Raw genomic sequence first — 19,769 nt, 5'->3', positions numbered from 1 at the left:
TCCGCAGTGACGCCCATAGGTGGAGGGAGAACGTGTTCTGTGAGAGAGGTCAAGTTCTTCTCTGAGCAGGTGACACCTAAGCTGAGACCTGAATTACTGAAAAAGGCTGTCAGGCCAAGTTCAAGAGGAAAAGCATCCTGGGCCAGACTGAGCACCTGCAAGGGCCGTTACTTGTCCGCACCCCAGTGGAATATGTGGTTTAAGGTTTCCGGGATTTCAACCCTAACAACAGATTCCTTAATTGCACTTGATTAGGACTAATTTAAACACCATAGTATGAGCTATGTACACCCTCTCTATCGAGGATGTGGACGCCTTCCAAATATCCATCGTCTGCTCACTCCCCTTCACCTGGGGCCACGGCAGCCGTGCTCCACAGGCACCATGCTCCCTGCTGTCTTCACGTTAACTTGTCTCTACAGCCCTTTCCTCAGTCTCATTGCTCCCCTCTGGACACCCTTCACTTTTTCTCTACCTGTGTACATGAGGCAATGAGGCAGTCGACGACAGTACTGTTTTCCAAAAACGGCATCTGTAGACTTTTCCTATTAAAAACAAATAATAGCGTCTCCCCCCACATCCGACTCTGAACAATCACATAATGTTGGGCTGCAAACCAATATCTAATTTTCTGTCAGCTATCACCTGTGGGTTCTTGCCATCATTCCAGATTTCAGAGCCTCTCAGTCATGAAATAGCTGCATCGAACATTCCGTTTCTCTGGATGAAGCGGTGCTTTGAATGTTTCTAAGCTTCGCCATACTTTGTAAGCTGTGTCGCCCAAATCTCTAGTGAAACACCCCCCTCCACTGCTGATGCCCAGAAGCTCTCTCACACCAGCAATTCGTGTGCTCCAGCCGGTTCCTCTGCCCTCTGCCTTATTGGCTGCTTCTGTGCTCTGTGTTAAGAAGAATTAAAAGGGCAAAAAAGGAAGAAAACAGTGATCCCTGAATTACATGTCTGTTAGAGGAAGAGGGTGGAGATAGTAGAAAGGGAAGTACAAGCATTAAAGGGTCTGTGAGGCTAGAAGCAGGATGTATATAAAATATATCCATCTATCCATCTATCTATCTCCTATCTATCTATCTATCATCTATGTATCTATGTATCTATGTATCTATTTCCTATCTATCTATCTATCTATCTATCTATCATCTATGTATCTATGTATCTATTTCCTATCTATCTATCTATCTATCTATCTATCTATCTATCATCTATCTATGTATCTATATATTTCCTATCTATCTATCATCTATGTATGTATCTATGTATCTATTTTCTATCTATCTATCTATCTATCTATCTATCTATGTCATGTTTGGTGTTTCTCTGGTGTGATAGACTAATGCCTGTGTTCCCTCAAATCCATATGCTGAAACCCTACTCCCCAGAGTAATGGTTTGGGAAGGCAGGGCCTTTGGGAGGGGAAGAGGTGATGAGGGTGCAGTCCCTATGAGCAGAATGAGCACTATAAGAGGAGCCCCAGAGAGCTCCCTGGTCCCTGCTCCATGTAAGGACACAGTGAGAATATGGCCATCTGTGAACCAGGAAGCAGGTTCTCACCAGACAGGGAACCTGATGGTGCCTTCAACCTGGACTTCCAGCCCCCAGAACTGTGAGAAAGAAATGTGTTTGTTCATCAGCCACTCGGTCTGTGGTGTCCTGCTGGATCCGCCTGAGCAGACTGAGACAGCTGCCCTCTGCCCTGTGGGCCTCTCTCTTTGGCTGATCTTCGTCTGTAATGTGAGTCCCTGTAAATCATGAGTGCAACTACAACAGCTTTTAATGAGTTTTTAGAGTCATTCTGGGGAATTGTCACACCCAAGAGTGGTGCGGGAACCTCCCTGTAGGAGTCTCCTGGGGGCTGCTATAACAAAGCACCACAAACTGAGCAGCTCAAATAGCAGAGATTGACTTTCTCCCAGCCCTGGAGGCCAGAAGTCCAAAATCAAGATGGCGCCAGGGTGGTTCCTTCCGGGGCCATGAAAGGGGAACCTGCCCCAGGTGCTCTCCTAGATTCTGTTGGTCACAGCAGTCCTGGTGACCCTTGGCTTGTAGAAGCGTCACCTCATCTCTGCCTCTGTCTTCACAAGACATTCTCCCTATGTGCTTGTCTGTGTCCAAATGTCCCTTTTTATAAGGACACCAGTCATACAGGACTAGGGCCCACCATAATAACCTCATTTTAGTTTTTTTCCTTTCATCTTTTTTACAAGTATTTATTTGAATTCCAGTTGGTTAACATCGAGTGTAATATTAGTTTCAGGTGTACAGTATAGTGATTCAACACCTCCGTGCATCACCCGGTGCTCATCACAAGTGCACTCCTTAATCCCCATCACCTGTTTCCCCCATATCTCTACCCACCTCCCCTCAGGTACCAGCCGTGTGTTCTCTGTAAAAAGTCTGTTTCTGCAAGGAGGGTTTTAAAGTAGTCTCTCAGCAGGTCAGTGAAGACCTCAACTGTTCAGGAAACAAATTCACACCAACCCTCCAGCCTCCATTTTTTGCTGGGAATGGATGCAGGATGTGAGCAGAGGCTGAACTTGCACTGTATTCGAGGCTGCCCTAGCCTGTGGAGCCTCCAGCACCTGGGCTGGGTGTTGTGAGCATAGATGCCATCGTAGCTGTGCTGGTTTGAGCTGCCTGTCAGTCTTCTCCCCCATCTGCCAGAGAAGGTATTGGAGTCACCGGATTGCCAACAAGGGAACCTTGGATCTAGTGTATCATTTCAGTGGTTATTTGCAAATTATAATGATGATGATGATGATGGTATGCCAATAATTGTGAAAGACAAGAGAGATATGAAGGAGGAGGGAGGGAGGGAGGGAAAGGGGGAGGAGGAAGGGGAGGAAAAGAGGAGGGAAGAACTTTCTAGACCATGAAAAGAAATTCAGATTTTATTTCCATCAGGTTTGAAGCAGGGGCGTGACCTGATATAATTTATGCTTTTTTTTTTTTAAATTTTAATTATAAAATTTGTACAACATCAAGTCGACCATGCTGGGCATTTTAAAGTGTATCGTTCAGTACTGTTAAGTGCATCCACACTGTTGTATAACCAATCTCTAGAACTCTTTTCATCTTGCAAAACTGAAACTCTATACCCATTAAACTGATTTATGATCTTAAAGGACCATTCTGGCTGCTGTTTGGACAGGAGAGTATCTGAGGGCACAGGAGGAAGGAGGGAGTGGTGGGAGGGCAAGGCGGGGGTTAGACCATGGGAGCTCGGGCAGAGATGCTGATGGCTTTGGCTGGTAAAAGGAGAGCTGGAAATTAGACCTGGGACTCCTGGACTTTTCCACTAAAGTGTCTCATTTTCTTATGGTGAGGGTTATCACTAGGGCTCTGCACTGGGATCTTCTTTCAGATTCTTATGAGATTTTAAGAGTGTAATGATGCCTGCTAACATCCTGCTAGCCAGCACTTACTGAGTGCTTAGTATTGGGCAGGCACTTTGCCTATTTTAACTCAAATTCACACACGTCCTTATGAGAGAGGCTCTGTTATGATCTCTGCTGTATAGACGAAGCTGTAGCTCACAGAGGCGTAGTAACTTGCCCCGGTGATGCGATTAGTGATCATCAGCCCAAGATTTGAATTTTTGGGGTGCTTTTGCTCCAGGGTCTGAGCTGTATGCTATACAGTAGTCCCCCCTTATCCTGGGGGGTACATTCCAAGACCCCCAGCAGATGCCCAAAACCACTGGTAGCACTGACCATGCATTCGCTGTTTTTTCCTGAACATTCGTGCCTATGATGAAGTTTAATTTGTAAATTAGGCACATCAAGAGATTAACAACAATGATTGAATAGATCACTTATAGCAATATACTGTTATAAAAATTATGTGAATGTGGTCTCTCTCTCAAAATATCTTATTCTTCTTGTGATGACGTGAGGTGATACAATGCCCACATGAGGAGATGAAGGGAGGCATTGGGATGTAGCGTTAGGCTATCGGCCTTCTGGTGATACCTCGGAGGAGCGTCATCTGCTTCCAGGCTATGGTTGACTGTGGGTAAATGAGATCTGGGAAAAGCAAAACCGTGGATGAGGAGGAGTTCTGTCTCTTGCCTGTGTGTCACAGAAGCAGTGTGTGTATGTATGTATGTATGTATTTATTTAATATAATTTATTGTCAAATTGGCTAACATGCAGTGTTTACAGTGTGCTCTTGGTATTAGGGGTAGATTCCTGTGGTTCCTTGCTTACATACAACACCCAGTGCTCGTCTCAACAAGTGCCCTCCTCAATGCCCACCACCCATTTTCTCCTCTCCTCTACCCCCTGCATCAACCCTCAGTTTGTTCTCTGTATTTAAGAGTCTCTTATGGTTTGCCCCCCTCCCTCTCTGTTTGTAACTATTTTTTCCCCTTCCCTTCCCCCATGGTCTTCTGTAAATTTCCTCAAGTTCCACACATGAGTGAAAACATATGGTATCTGTCTTTCTCTGACTGACTTATTTACTTAGCCTAATACCCTCCAGTTTCATCCATGTTGTTTCAAATGGCAGGATTTCATTCTTTCTCATTGCCAAGTAGTATTCCATTGTGTATATTAACCACATCTTCTTTATCCATTCATCAGATAAAGATGGCCATTTAGGCTCTTTCCATAATTTGGCTATTGTTGAAAGCACTGCTATAAACATTGGGGTACATGTGCCCCTATGAATCAGCACTCCTGTATCCTTTGGATAAATTCCTAGTAGTGCTATTGCTGAGGTCGTAGGGTAGTTCTATTTTTAATTTTTTTGTGGAACCTCCACACTGTTTTCCAGAGTGGCTGCACCAGTTTGCATTCCCACCAACAGTGCAAGAAGGGATGCCCATTTCTCCACATCCTCGCCAGCATCTGTTGTTTCCTGAGTTGTTAATTTTAGCCAGAAGCAGTGTATTTATTATTCCAATGCTAATTCAGAGATGTTAACTGTGAATTGAATATGTAAGGCACTGTCATATTTCATCATCTTTTCCAGGTAGCAGGTGTATTATTGGAAGTGATGGGAAAAGTGAGCCAAAAATGTTCACCTTTGCCCCAATTCTAAGCCATTTGTTTCCAGGGATCCTATTTCTTGGGCTCTTGTCATCTCTGATACACAGCATAAGTGCCCTGCAGCTGCAGGAGCCTGAGGGAGTGCCTCCTTACATTTTGCATCCTGGGTGCCTCCCTCACTTTACCTTAGTCCTGGCCCTGTCACAGTACCCTTCCCTTAACAGTAGGGAAACATTGGCAGATGGATCTAGGCATTTCTGTTACTTTGGAACCATGGATTATTTTAAAATTCATAAACATTTTCCTGAAAACTGTGTCTACTAAAGCACTTACCATCCACCTAATTTAGGTAGTGATTCACTATAACCCCAATGCCTTGGTTTCTGTTGATTTTAATCTCCTCTCCCCCAAATTCATGGCCCAACCTGTTAGGACAGGTGAACCTGCCTCCATCCTTTTTCTCACTTTTCACCTGCACCATCCTATGCAAAGTAAAACATGTTATCACATTCATCAATAACAATACTAACGACAATCACAGACATAACCACTTTCCAAAATGCTGGTGGTTTTGACTGAGTTCCTTGGCTTGTCCTTTGCTCTGTACCTACTGAAAACTAAGCTCAGAACATCATCCATGATGGGTCCTCTACCTCCCCTCTCTTCCTCTTCCATGCTCAGTTCTCTCTTTTTCTGATACTAATACTTTTCACCAAGCCCTTTGGCCAGTTCCAGGGATGAAATGGCCTCAAGTATTTTATTTCCCATGGAGAGTGTTTTCAGGACAACTGATGGGTATCATTTGAGCATGTGGAAGGGGAAATAGCATTCTTGATCATGTTACAACATTCCTGTTTTGAAAGTTGGCTTACATTTTTATATTAGGGAATCATTGGGACAGTTTGAACTCATGGCATAAAAACATATATATATGGAGCTACCTGTAATGTGGGCCCGGGGATACCACCGCATGACATCATCACAGACAGTCACCCTGCTCTGTGGCAGGTGCTCAGCATCCTCCATGGCTACTGCTATGACTTATTGGCTCTAGACCTTACTTGGAACCCCTTAGGAATATCAAATTGGAGGCTCACACTTGTCAACTTTCCGTACTAAGTCAGTAGACAAAGCATTTACCAAGAGCCTCAAGAAAATGGCATGTTTTTGCCAAAGAGTTCCCGAACTACTCCCAACACTCTCTCTCAATTTAGTAAACTTGTTTTTGCATTTTTCAAAGTGTCTGAAAAGAAGGGTCTTGTCATGTTCCATCAGCATCAAAATGTTCCATCTGCAAACCCAATTTTCCTTTGCTTTGGGTAGGTACCAAGAGATCAACACTGTGGGCTCTGAGAACAGGCATGTTATTTAATTTAGGTACTTGGGATTCACTTAGCCTTTTTTTTTCTGATTTCATATTTTAGCTTTTCCTTTATAGTTTTCTATTCAGATAAAAACTGAAGGAGAAAAGTAAGACTTCCATCAATTTGGCTACTCATTCTCTAATTTAGCCAATAATTCACAATGACACTCAGATGGTTGAGAAGATGCTCATCTCCTCTCCCCCTGGCTACCCTGGACAATGCTTCCCTTAGACACAGCATCCCTTGAAAGACTTTTTAAGTCTATTTTTGGACTAAATTCCTTCCAGTAACATATGAGCTGTGAAAAAGAAATAAAAATGCAGATTATACCCTAGACCAAAGCCGATTCTACATTAGACAAAATGCTACATTTGAATGTTCAAGTCAGGCATTCTACAGTAAGGATGTTTACTGTCCATTGGGGCCATGTGTCATTCACTGCCCAAAATACTGACAGGATAAGGGAACCCTGTATAAGGTGTCGGCGTCTGATACAGTCTCCTCTTCGTTCAGAACTGCCTGGATGACAGAAGTTTGGAACCCGTCGTCTCCGTCGTAGTTCAGATCCTGAGACAGTGCTACCCAAAGAGCCCACTTCCCTTGGTCACAGCCACCAGTGCCTACGCCTTCCCAGTCCCTGGGAGCATCCCTTCCGAACCTCTGTGTGTTCTAACTGAAGGTAATGTCAGTGGGTAATGATGAGCTTTCTGATGTGTTTGGCATGTTGGAAATATTTCAGAGGGATGTGGATGAAAGTAGGATCAGTTCTTTTAGAACCCAACTGTAAATGTCCATAATCTAATTAAAGAAATGTATAAAAAAGCAAGCTTTTCATATACAGAATGAAAAAATACTAAAGTCACTTATTTTGTTCCTAATTATGAACTGTTGCCACTTTGCCTGGTGGCTATTGAGTGCCTGTACAGTCATTTCAGCTAATTTAAAAAAAAACATACATATTCACAATTCCACAATTGAGTCTCTTGACTGTACTGACTGGTTCTGGAATGCATTTGCCTTAAGGATGAACTTGGAATAAAACTTGTGCTATTTACAAAATAGCTAGTCCATTAAATGTCTGAATGTGTGATTATTCAATCTCCGTGAAGATTCCACTGTCACTGCCCTCCTTTCATGGAACAGATTTTCCATTGGCATCATCTTGCTACAACAGCGCTGGATGCTTTCTGTGGCCTTTTGTTGTAAATAAGTACCTTCTTATCAAAATTAGGGAGTCAGTGAAGGTGCTCAGTTATAGCAAATTTTGCCTATATGTGATCTGTAAACGTTGGCAATGCTGTTTGCATAACTTCGTGTAAACTGTGTGTGTGGGGGGGCAGGGAACACCAGAATGGTATTTGGATGTCATTTTATTCTGCAGTCATTTTGCATTCAATGTGGGGCAATTTAGACTTCATGCTATAGTGCTCCATGTGTCTGTGTGTATACAAGTTGCATGTACTAAAAAGTATTAGAGTGTGTTGGGATATTGTGCTCTTCATAATGAGCCCCTTGTTTATGACAAAGGGAGTACTAGCCACTGTGTGGTGGGAATCCAAATCCAAGGCATAAGGGAAGCCTCATCTGTTTGATCTCCTTTTCTCCACCCAGAGGATTTTGAAGATGACGCTGATGAAGAAGTGGATAAAGATTCAGATTCTGAAGAGGTGAAAGACCAAGTAGGTGCACCAGCCCTCACTTTTAGTGATCTCCATGTTCACATCTTCCGAGGGAGGTATCACTCTCTATGTCCAGCTGAGAGCAGTGTAAAATTTTTTAGGTGTATTTATTTATTTTGAGAGAGACAAGTGTGAGTGGGGGAGGGAAGGACGGAGGGACAGAGAGAAACATGCACAGAGCACAGAGCCCAATGTGGGGCCTGAGCCCAAGAAACTGTGAGATCATGACCTGAGCCAAACCGAGAGTCAGACGCTTAACTGACTGAGCCACCCAGATGCCCCGAGACCAGTATACATTTTAAGGACTCACTTCTGTACTTCCACTCCAGTGCCTGGCTACAGTGATTGCTCAGTAAATGATGGCTGTGCTTGTTGATTTTCATCCCAGTGGGTCCCATACAAAATCTCATTGTAAAGTCAGAGGCTGTCCATTAACAAGGCGGTAATATTCCGTCCGGATGAGCTTTAGATAGACCCTTAGTGCTTCGGGTTCGTATATGTAATTCATGTGAGTGACATTCAGGGAACTAGACCATGGAAGATTTTCCTAGGAAACTTCTTCTGGTAGATCTCCCCTATTGCCACAAGTCTTCTTCGTAGGTACCCACTCTGCTGAGGACCACTGTGTTGTACACTTTCATTTACCTTGGAGTCTATGTGAAGTGCTCACTTGAGTTGCATAATGTACACCTTGGCTAGCAGGGGGGTGGTGCCCTTTGGTCTTTATCCCCAAAAGACCCATGATATACAGCAGAGGTTAGCAAACTTTCTGTAAAAGATCAGGCTGTAATTGGTTTAGGCTTTGTGGATATGCAGCCTCTATCACAACTACTCAACTTTGCTGTTATAGCACAAAACCAACTATAGAAAATATGTAAATGGCAGGGCATGGCTGTGTTCCAGTAAAACATCTATTGACAAGAAACAGGCAATGGGACATAGCTTCCTGACTGCATTTCTAGAAAAGTGTGTCTATGCTTTAGCACTCTTGTCCTTTTGACAGGATAATTCTTTGCTGTGGGGGATTATCTTACATAGTAGGATGTTTCGTAGTGTCCTGGCTTCTACCCACTAGATGCCAGTAGCACTTACCCTCGGTTTCCCCCTCCTCCCCAAGTCATGAGCCAAGAATGTCACTAGGAATTGCCAAGTGTCCTTTAGGGGACAATATCACTCTAGAATAATGATAACTTATCTATGAGTTATAATTCTGTTTCTATTTCTTTTGGCAGACATGGACTTGACAAACCCCTTCAAATTATAGTTCCTTAATTTTGTCATCTGTAAAATAAGAATGAGAAGTAAATGTTACTTTTTATAATGTTTGTGGAGGTGAAACCTGAATTTAAAAAATCTACCACCTATTTATTTATCTATCTACCATCCATCCAACCATCCATCTATCCATCCATCCATCTCCTCTTTTCCTTCCCTCCCTTTCTTTTTTCTTCCTTACCCTCTTGCCTACCTATCTAGAGAAAAAGAGACTTTTGAGTTCTCTATCATAAGATGGTAGCAGCCGACTCAGAGGGACTATCTGTCTGCCCTCTCAGTCTCTAGGTTAAGACTGCTATTGACCTTCCAGTGTTCTCAGGGTTTTGTTGATAAATGGAATCATTTCTGAAGTCATCAGTAGTAAATTGAATCTTTGCTGTGGCTTGGCAGTAGTGGCCTATTGAGTGCTCACTGTATTATTTGAATAATACTGTGCTGCAGTGATCATTCATCAATGCCACTTTCTCCTACCCTCTTACTTGCCCTTTGATGACTGAATGTCTGATGCCGAGTGTCAATCGCCTCTTGTATCTGATGTGGAAAGACCAGCTGTATGCCAGTGCCTAACTTCATACAGCATGGGACAGAGAGCATTCAGATAGTCTCTTTTCCCCCACACTGCAGGTGATAGTGGGTTGGGTGGAATGAAACCAAAACAAATAAACACATCCATCTGGGAGAGAAGCTCAAGACAAATGGGTGAGGGCCTGGAAACTATTTATCAAAAGTCTTTGAGCCAAGAAGATGAGAAGTCAGTGTGTGAGCATGAGTTGTAGAGAAATGGGGCACCTCAGAATCAGGGCTTGATTCTGGGGTGTTGCCAGAGTAAAGGAACTAGTGCTCCAGCAAAGTGATTTTCCCTGGTGAACTCAGGAGCATTTGCTGCAAGGAATGTGGGCAAGAAGCCAGGAGTATTTGTTTCTGGTCATAGATCCAACCCAGTCCTTTAACTGATGGCCTTTTCATTTGAAAATAAAATTGGGATCAGATATTTATAAAGGATGATTAAAAGGAAATTTTGTCTTAAAGTGTCTTGAGAATGGAAAGTTGGGTGCTGTTCTTTGAAAACTTTCAAAGTCAGCATAAGAGAAACAAGTAGAGACCAGATGTTGGTCATGTTTTGTCGTTGTTGTTGTTTTCCTTCACAAATACAACTGTTAGATTTGGACAAACACTGAAGAAGAGGATAAACAGACTGAATTCAAGCTCTCCTCTCCTTTGCTCTGTCTTTCCTTCCTTTTTAGTTTTTTTTTTTTCCCTTGGATATGATCCATGTGTGAGGCAGCAGGCTGGTTCCTAGGGATGGTAATATGATACAAAAGCAAACAAGACATTGATTTTTATCTTCAAAGAGTACATAGTCTAGTGAACTTGGAGATTGTCCCTACCAGAGTTCAAATCACCATCTTGGAAGGGGCGGTGAACTCAAGTGTAAGGCTGGGGAAAGTCACTAATATCTGAAAGTTTCAGTCTGAGGAAGAAGGGCCAGAAAGCATTATCTGGATTAGATGGGTACCAGAATTCTAAATGACAAAGCCTTTCTGGGTTGCTGTAAAGACACAGAAGCAGGCCCATCCCTGAATAAGTATAAATTGTATTTATAAGAAATACAGAAGAGAGGAGAACCCACCTGAGTGGCTGGAGATTCAGAGACTAGATACAAACCTTTGGGGACCAGATATGGTCTCTGTTACAACTTTGCTGTTATACTGAGAAACCGACCATAGACAATATATTAAAAAATGGGTGTGACTGTGTTACAATAAAACTTTATTTACAAAAACAGACAGTGGGTTATAGTTAGCCAACTCTTGCTCTAAAGCTAAGTAGGTCACATAGCCACATGTAGAATGCATTAGCTTGCAGTATGGGATACACAATACTCCTCACTCTAGACACACCAACCTTACTCGCTGGTGGGGAAACCCTTCCCAGTAGTCTACCAGATTGCATTTCTTTTTTCAAAATTTATTTTTTGTTTAATTTACATCCAAATTAATTAGCATATGGTGTAACAATGATTTCAGGAGTAAATTCCTTAATGCCCCTTACCCATTTAGACCATCCTCCCATATACACAACCCCTCCAGCAACCCTCAGTTTGTTCTCCATATTTATGAGTCTCTTATGCTTTGTCCCACTCCCTGTTTTTATATTATTTTTGCTTCCCTTCCCTTATGTTCATCTGTTTTGTATCTTAAATTCCTCATATGAATAAAGTCATATGATACTTGTCTTTCTCTGACTAATTTCACTTAGCGTAATACCCTCCAGTTCCATCCATGTAGTTGTAATGGTAAGATTTCCTTCTTTTTAATTGCTGGGTAATACTCCATCGCACATATATATATATATATACCACATCTTCTTTACCCATTCATCTGTCGATGGACATGGGGGCTCTTTCCATACTTTGGCTATTGTCGATAGCGCTGCTATAAACATGGGGGTGCGTGTGCCCCTTCGAAACAGCACATACCAGATTGCATTTCTACTGATACCACCCTGGGGCATGGCTGAGGCTGCACAGAAGAGGATGCAGGCAAGCAGGAACTGATAGATAAAGCTGGAAAGGACAATAATAGTGGGATCTTCATTACCGGGCTGAGGAATTTGGGCCTGGTGTGCACTGTATCTGAAAATACCATGAAATCAACATCATGAGGTCTATTTTTTTTTTTTTTAATTTAAAGTTTGGAGGAGGGGCACCTGGGTGGCTCAGTCTGTTAAGACTCCAATTCTTGATTTTGGCTCAGGTCATGATCTCATGGTTGTGAGAGTGAGCCCCATGTTGGGTTCCACAGTGAGTGTAGAGCCCGCTTGAGGTTCTTTCTCTCTCCCTCTCTCTCTGCCCCTCCCCTGCTCACACACACACTCTGTCTCTCTCAAAATAAATAAATAAACATTAAAAAATGAAGTTTGGGGGAAAATTCCAGAAGATGGACAGAATATTGCATTTTCTCTCCCTCCCCCCAACCCTGGATCAGTAATATAAACATTTATTGTGTTTATTTATTTGCTTTAAAGAAGAATAATCCAGGCTTTCAGAGCTGCCAGGTTTTTCCTTAATTAACCAAATATTCTCCTAATACATAGGGTAGGTTTCTCTTCCCTATCTTATTAGGGAAACTTGGTTCAGGAGAGACATGGAAAGATGAGGAGACTGGACTGGTTGATTCCTGGTGTCCTTTCTCTGTAAGATTTTATAGCCTTTGGAAAATACAGACGATTTGGGAGGAGAGTCACCATCACCATTAAACTATTATGAAATGATGATCTAGAAATAAAAATGAAGGCTCTAGGATTATTCAGCCCAGTGAAGGAAAGACTGGTGGTGGTCGGGTAGATGTAAATGTACAACAGGGTAAAGTGCAGCAGGAGGTGACAAACCCCTCTCCGGGTCTGGAAGGCCCTGCCTAGTGTCTCTTTCTCCAGTGTTGACACCTGCGATCTTCCTCCTATTCTCTGTGCTCCAACCACCTTCTTTCTGAAAGGCAATGTCAGCTGTTCCTTCTGCTGGTAATTTCTTCCCCAAGGCTTTGTACAGTTGGCTCTTCTAGCTAAAATGTCACCTTCTCAGTGAGGCGGTCTCTGATCACCCAGTCTAAACTGCTTCCCACCGATCCCCTTTGCATGGCATTTACCACCGTTGGAAGTTACGTTCTTCATTTGTTTTCTGTCTTCGTTCTCTCACTCGAAGGCAGATTCCATGGGAACATCGACTTTTGTCTGTTCCATTATCACCAACTCTTCAGTACCTACAGTGGTACCTGCTCATAGTAGGTGCAAATTAAACAGTTTTGAATGACACAGATGATGGAAGGACAGGTACAGTGATTACAATTATGTTGATGGTGGTGGCGAGATACAAAATTCTTTTATATTGTGCTTTACTGTTTACAGGGTTCATCTCATTTTATATAAATTAGTTATTCATGGTAAGGGCTGACAAATCCTGAGATGGATGCTTAGAAAAGTTGTGTACCTTCTTTCTTTTCATTGAAAAAATACCACCCATCATCTTAGATTCTCCTTCTCATAGGCTAGCACTATAATTTGGAGGCAAGGAAACCATGTCCCAAGATTTTGAAAGATTACATGTGTAGCTTGTCTCAATGCTTCTCAGGGTGGCTGTCTTGACTTTCACATGTATATATTTTTGGATATTCCTTTGTAGGATGATGATTTGGAAACAGATGTGAACAAGCTGAGTTCCAAACCTGGTCTTGATCGACCCAAGGAGGAACTGATGCAGTACGAGGCAATGTGTCTTGAGCTCTCCTGCAGCTTCGAGGTAGGACATATGCCGTCGGTCTGCTCCACGGTGATGCATGATGGGTTTTTTGCAGAACCTGGGAGGCCTAGCAGGAGATCTCCAGATGGAAAGCATTGTTCATCATTAGCAATCTGCTTCTGAGGTCTTTCTGAGAAAGAAGCAGAAATCCAAGCAAAATGTGAAAAAGGTAGCTGGGCTGGATGCATGCAAGTCTCCTGCAATCTGACCCCTGGAACCTAGGATGAAAGAAGTGCGGGGGTACACATAGCTGCCTATGATCCGCCGTGGGGTTGGGGCAGGGCAAACTGACTTGCCCTCACGTTCTAAAAACACAAGTGAAAGTTCTTGGTGATTTAGTTGTTCCCCTACAAAGAGGGTAAGTTGTACTAGATGGCTTTCTGAAGGTGGTTAGTCTGATTCCAGTGTTTTCTGTTAGTAGAAAGAAATTGAGAACCTCACACCTGATGATACAGTGGCTACTTGCTGCTCCTACTACTATTGCTGTCGTCAAGATTTTAGACCTGCCTTTGGATCTCTGTTATTTTCTTATGACCCTTGATATATCATGAATTTGCCCCACCCAAGGGTACCAGCTAAGTCACATGTAGAAGGGAGTCTGTGTATTCTGTTTTACTTCAGAAAGCTGAAGGGCATCAGTAGGTAGAAATTTCAGGGAAGGGAAATTTCATTTGGGTATAAGGAAGACTTTTTTTTTTTTTTCAACGTTTTTTATTTATTTTTGGGACAGAGAGAGACAGAGCATGAACGGGGGAGGGGCAGAGAGAGAGAGGGAGACACAGAATCGGAAACAGGCTCCAGGCTCCGAGCCATCAGCCCAGAGCCTGACACGGGGCTCGAACTCACGGACCGCGAGATCGTGACCTGGCTGAAGTCGGACGCTCAACCGACTGCGCCACCCACGCGCCCCAAGGAAGACTTTTTAAAAAAAAAACAATCAGAATGATCCCCAAATGAGAGGCACTGCCTTGGGCTGTAGTGTAAACCCTGTTAATGAGTTTGTTTAACCAGGCTGTGACTTTTTGGGGGTGTTGCAAAGGGCATTTGTGTGATGTATAGAATTGTGCTAGACCCACCCAATGCTCCTTCCAAACATGAGTTTCTATGATTCTACCATTTATTTGACTGTTGAAGCTTAGCCTTTTCTTGTTTGACCTTGAAAAAAGCTTCCCAATTCATAGGATTTATGCTAAAACAACAACAACAACAACAACAACAACAACAACACAAGATTTACACTTAACTCTGTGCTCAGAGAGTGAGGATTGGGGTCAAATTGTATTTTCTACCAGGAAGGTAACACTGACATATTCTTTTCCATTTTAAACCCGAAGGAACTCAAGTCTCAATCTGGAGATGATTTGAAGTTCGAAGAGACTCAGTATGCCAATCATCACCACATTCCAACTGTCGCCTCCCCAAAGTGGCATGGTTTGAATAAGGACCAAAGTTCTTGGAAGCAAGGAAGAGAAGACATGGTCCAGACTTCCCTTCTGAGCAAGGTGAAGATGGGGAGGTCCACCATGCATCCAGCCTCCAGAAAAGGACCTGGGATGAACCCATGCCAAAACATGCAATCCGATGGATTTGGGATAGATTATTCTGGAAAAGAAACCCCTGACATTCAAGCTTCCCTCAAACAGGATGCTTGGGACATAGATGTTATTTCCTGCCCAATGATTAGTGCCTCCTTTTCCAATTCTGCTAGGCCTAGAGAAACTGCTGAAGTAATAGATAAGCTTCTGCAGACACATCCCAAGCCTGTCCCCTTCCATGACCCCTGTCTCTATATGGCCAAAGCAAGAAGAACCAGATCTGTGGCCGACTTCAAGACGATGGCATTTCCTGACCTCTGGGGACATCGTCCACCACCCTCTGCCCAGTCGATGTTGGAACGCAAATGTGGAGTCCAAAGGTGATGGCGCTGCTGATTTGGAAGCTATATTTTTTCTCTTCTTTAATATTTTTATAGGCAGAGTTTTTGGTACAGATATTTCAACTGTCTGTAGGAAAGTGAGAATCAGTCAGGAGCAGGTTAAAATCCTTTGGGAAGCTCTTGCCAAACACAGAAGCTTGCCTCCCTACCGGACATTTCAGAAGTAAGCGTGGGGTAGTGGCAGGCATGTGTTGCCAGAAAAGAATTCCTTCAATGATTCCAATGTAACCCCTTACCCCATAACCATTGCAGACCATGATGGGGAAAGATAACCCAGTTTCTTCAAATACTGGGATCAGTCCCCAGGAAGGTTCTCAGAAAAAAACAAATGTGGATTAATTGGGGTATATTTTTTTAAATTCACTACAAATTGGTGTCTGATCTTATTGATGAAAGGAGATGGTGTGCCCCTATCTCACAGTCCCAATCTTAAAAACCTGACTTGGGTTAGAATAGTTCTGCATCACTGAGGATTGTAAGGAAAGACCACATTCTCCAGGGAAGAAACTTTGGGTGATGGCTTATTCCCAGAATGTTGGAAAGGAAGCTTTGCCTTTGGATAAGCAGAGTGAGATTAGAACGAAAATTGATAAACCAAGGAAAATTATTTTCCCTGGGGAAAAAACCCAACGACATTGATTATGCATGCACGAAGTCAATGGAGCTGAGTGTGCATACCAGAAAGTTTCATTAACTTGTTTTCCATTTCATCAGCAAATTGATGGTGGATCCCAAGAGCTGCTCACACTTGGGTTCCTGCTGATGTCTCTGACTTTACCCCCTGCACGTTATCTGCCAAGCTCAAGTTCCTGAGAGATGCACCACAGAGGCTGGCCCAATAACACCTCCCCCTTTGACAGAACATCTTCCCCTTGAGTCCAGGCCTCATGCCTATCTCCCCTCACCTTCCCACTCCACCCAGAATACCTGGATTGGAAATTCAAGGAGGGAATCTGAAAGTTCCTTTGGGCTTCCTTCTGTCCTCTTACTTAAACCTCCTGAATATGGGTGTTTCTCATAAAACTGACCTTAGTTTTCTAGAGCTGACAGAACCCAAGGAGTAGAAATGACTCAAGAGTTCAAAGGCTTACTGAATCCTCCCAGGCCTTGAGGGTACTAACAGTCAACAATCCTAAAGTCTCCCTCAAAGTTGTCTCACTACAAAGGGCCCTCTGATACCATCAGAAACCTTCAGAGCCCATTAGTTCAAATGCCCTTGAAAAAATTCTTCAAGTCCTGAATCCTCCAACTAAAATCTGCTTCCTACATTCCTACTGCTCAATGTAGTTTCATTTTTTTTTTTTGATACACAAGAAAAGGAAGGACAGGCAGTGCTTTTTCCACTCTTTCAGCCCCATGTTGGGGAATTATTAAATTTTTCTTTCATAATTCTCTGATGACTCCCAAAACCCTTCCCAGATGACTGTAGGATAAATGGGGTAAGGAATGAGGGCCAACCAACACTTAAAATGTTTCCAATTTTCCTTTCCAGGATCAAGATATTTGAGGATGTCCGGAGGCTCATCCAGCCAACTGATATTATAAATAAAGTCGTCTTCAGTTTAGATGAGCCTTGGTAGGTGGTCTTGAGCGTCAGTGGAATGTGGAGGGTGGGGGTGGAGTATGGAATATCCTCTTGATGACATGAGAATAAGAGTGTTTTATGTTAGTAATCCATCCCTTCTACTAAAAACATGATGAAAATTTATGTTGAAGATCTGTAAGAAAAACCTTATCTCTAAGAAATGTCAGGCTATGCCCAAGAATAGCAGTAACGCATGTGTTCACATGTTTTCTATTTCATTACAGGCCTTTGCAAGACACTGCTTCCGATTGCTTGCGGTTCTACTCCAAGTTTGAGTCAGGAAATCTTCGCAAAGCCATCCAAGTGCGTGAGTAAGTAAGGAAACCCACAAAGGTAGCTGCTGGCAGCTTAAGAGAGCGGGTTGTGTCTCTCGTCCCTACTCTCAGTACAGCGGCCTCACACTGGTAGTGTGAAATCAGCCATGGTGGGAGTGTTTATACCCTGAGGACTGGCAAACACTACAAGTGAAAGTTTTCCTGGGAGTCTGTTGTTAAACATTTACCAGCGCACCACTAGGGGGCTCACTAGCCAATGTCATAGCAAGGTGGAGACTAGAGGTGAAAATTGCCAATACACCTATGTTCAAGATCATGGCTCCATACTTGGGCGTGGGAGTCCTTTGAATGGGATGTTTGTACTTAGGCTGATGCTAGGGCTGGTTCTGTTGACTCGGAAGTGTACATGGGCTCCCCTAGTCCTGTACCTTTTCATGTCTGTTGTTCCTACAGCTGTGTACATAGGTGGCAAGAACATTGGGCTCCCCATGGAGAAGTTCACTATCCTTAGTTCAAGGGCATATTTAGTGTCATGCTTCTTTGACAGAAACTCTCAATGAGCTCTTGTTAATAGACAAGTATTTCAGGGGCGCCTGGGTGGTTCAGTGGATTGAGTGTCCAATTTCAGCTCAGGTAGGATCTCATGGTTTGTGAGTTTGTGCCCTGTATTGGGCTTGCTCCTGTCAGCGCGGAGCCCGCATCAGATCCCGTATCCTCTTCTCTTTGCTCCTCCTCTGCTCATGCTCTCTTGCAAAAATAAACATTAAAAAAAAAAAAAAAAGGAAAATTATTTCACAGGCAAGGAAAGCCTAGGGCTGCACAAACTAAAAGAGGGGGGAAACAAAACATAGATTTCCAGTGCAGAAGAGACTGCTATGTTATAATTCTTTCCTCTACACCAGTGTGAACTATATTTTTCATTGCCAGAATCAGGATATACAATCCATATTCTATGTGTAAACTCCTGAAAACAACAGTTAGAACAGTTAAGGGGGTGGTCGTCACAGACTCTGGGATCAGACTGCCAGGGGCAGCCTCACCCCTTTCCAACCAGGAGACTTTGAGCAATTACCTAACCAACTCCATGCTTTTCTTTCCTGACCCAGAAAATGGGGACAGTAATAGCACCCACATTATAATGATGTATTTGAGACTTAACTAAAAACACATCAAGCTCTTAGAATAGTACCTGGCACATGGTAAGCCCTCAGTCAGCATTAGCTTATCTTCAGAGATGGGTATTCACCATAGCTAGAGCATAGAACTTAGTATAGTCTGGCCTGTTTTGTATCTATCTGAGGGTATGTATATATATATATATGTATTTTATATATATAATTTATTTTATTTTTAGAAAGGGAAAGAGAGCAGGGAAGAGGTAGAGAGAGAGGGAGAGAGAGAATCCAAAGCAGGCTCCACACTGTCAGTGCAGAGCCCAATGGGGGGCTCAAACCCATGAACCATGAGATCATGACCTGAGCTGAAGTCAGACACTTAACAAGCTGAGTCACCCAGGCACCCCTACCTGAGGAGTCATTTTTGAAGTTTTTCTGTTTTTTGGGGGGCAGGCGAGTGGTGATCCTTTTTTGTTTTGTGCATGAACTGTTTCAAGGAAGCCCAACATATAAGACAAATATAAGTTGAGCTACTTTGACTGAAGAAGAGAAAGGCAATTATGTTGAGATTCCTTCTCCACCTTCTCTTTTCATTACCAGCTCAGCTTCTAACTTCTTGCTATAGTGCCAGCTTTTATTACTCGTTTTCTCTATATGTCATATTTAAGGGATCCAGGAGAGAAAACCTAATCCGGGGTCTCATAGTGGTACAGTGGTCAGTCCATGATGTGCCTGTGTTGCTGATCTTTCTCTCCATATACCATATATCTGCCTTTGGCTGGAGTGTGGAATCCTAAACTGATTAGTTTTGGTCAGGGTAACAGAGTCAAATGACAGAAAACAAACCTACTTCTAGGCAAGGACTTTTTATGACCAGTTTTTGGAAAGGATTGTGGGCATAGCAGACAATTTGAGGGTCATCATCTTTCCAAATTTGTCCTCATGAATGTCACTCAGTAGATTATGCTTCGTTCATTGTATGGCGGGCTGGATGGTTTGGTTCGATTGAGATGCTTAGAAGGACAGCATGGGCAGTGGACCTGTATCAGATAGCCCTACTTTTATGCATTCTGCAAAGCCCCACCCCTCTACAAATCTCACTGCAAATGCCAGGGGTCAGGGCTCCAGAGCAGCAGACTATGAACATATCAGGGCAAAAACATCACCCCTTCTAGAAGAGAAACTCAAAGAACATGCCAAGGGGATGGAATGATACTATTTTGGAAAATGAACTGTACCGGTA

At 43.0% G+C, this 19,769-nt stretch overlaps 1 protein-coding gene across 3 annotated transcripts in view; it reads left to right on the top strand.

The window, feature by feature from the left end:
* AGBL1 (AGBL carboxypeptidase 1) overlaps window positions 1–19,769 on the top strand; it is a 774,608-nt gene that overhangs the window by 90,967 nt on the left and 663,872 nt on the right. For all 3 annotated transcript variants that reach the window (XM_042941057.1, XM_042941055.1, XM_042941056.1), the window contains 6 exons: window positions 6,881–7,046; window positions 7,979–8,046; window positions 13,499–13,615; window positions 14,950–15,530; window positions 17,044–17,127; window positions 17,361–17,447. In XM_042941057.1, coding sequence (XP_042796991.1) covers window positions 6,881–7,046; window positions 7,979–8,046; window positions 13,499–13,615; window positions 14,950–15,530; window positions 17,044–17,127; window positions 17,361–17,447 — 1,103 coding nt within the window. The remainder of the gene's footprint in view (window positions 1–6,880; window positions 7,047–7,978; window positions 8,047–13,498; window positions 13,616–14,949; window positions 15,531–17,043; window positions 17,128–17,360; window positions 17,448–19,769) is intronic.

Source organism: Panthera leo, chromosome B3, assembly GCF_018350215.1.
Source record: "Panthera leo isolate Ple1 chromosome B3, P.leo_Ple1_pat1.1, whole genome shotgun sequence".
Classification (NCBI taxonomy): Eukaryota; Metazoa; Chordata; class Mammalia; order Carnivora; family Felidae; genus Panthera; species Panthera leo.
This window is presented reverse-complemented; position numbering and strand designations above follow the sequence as displayed.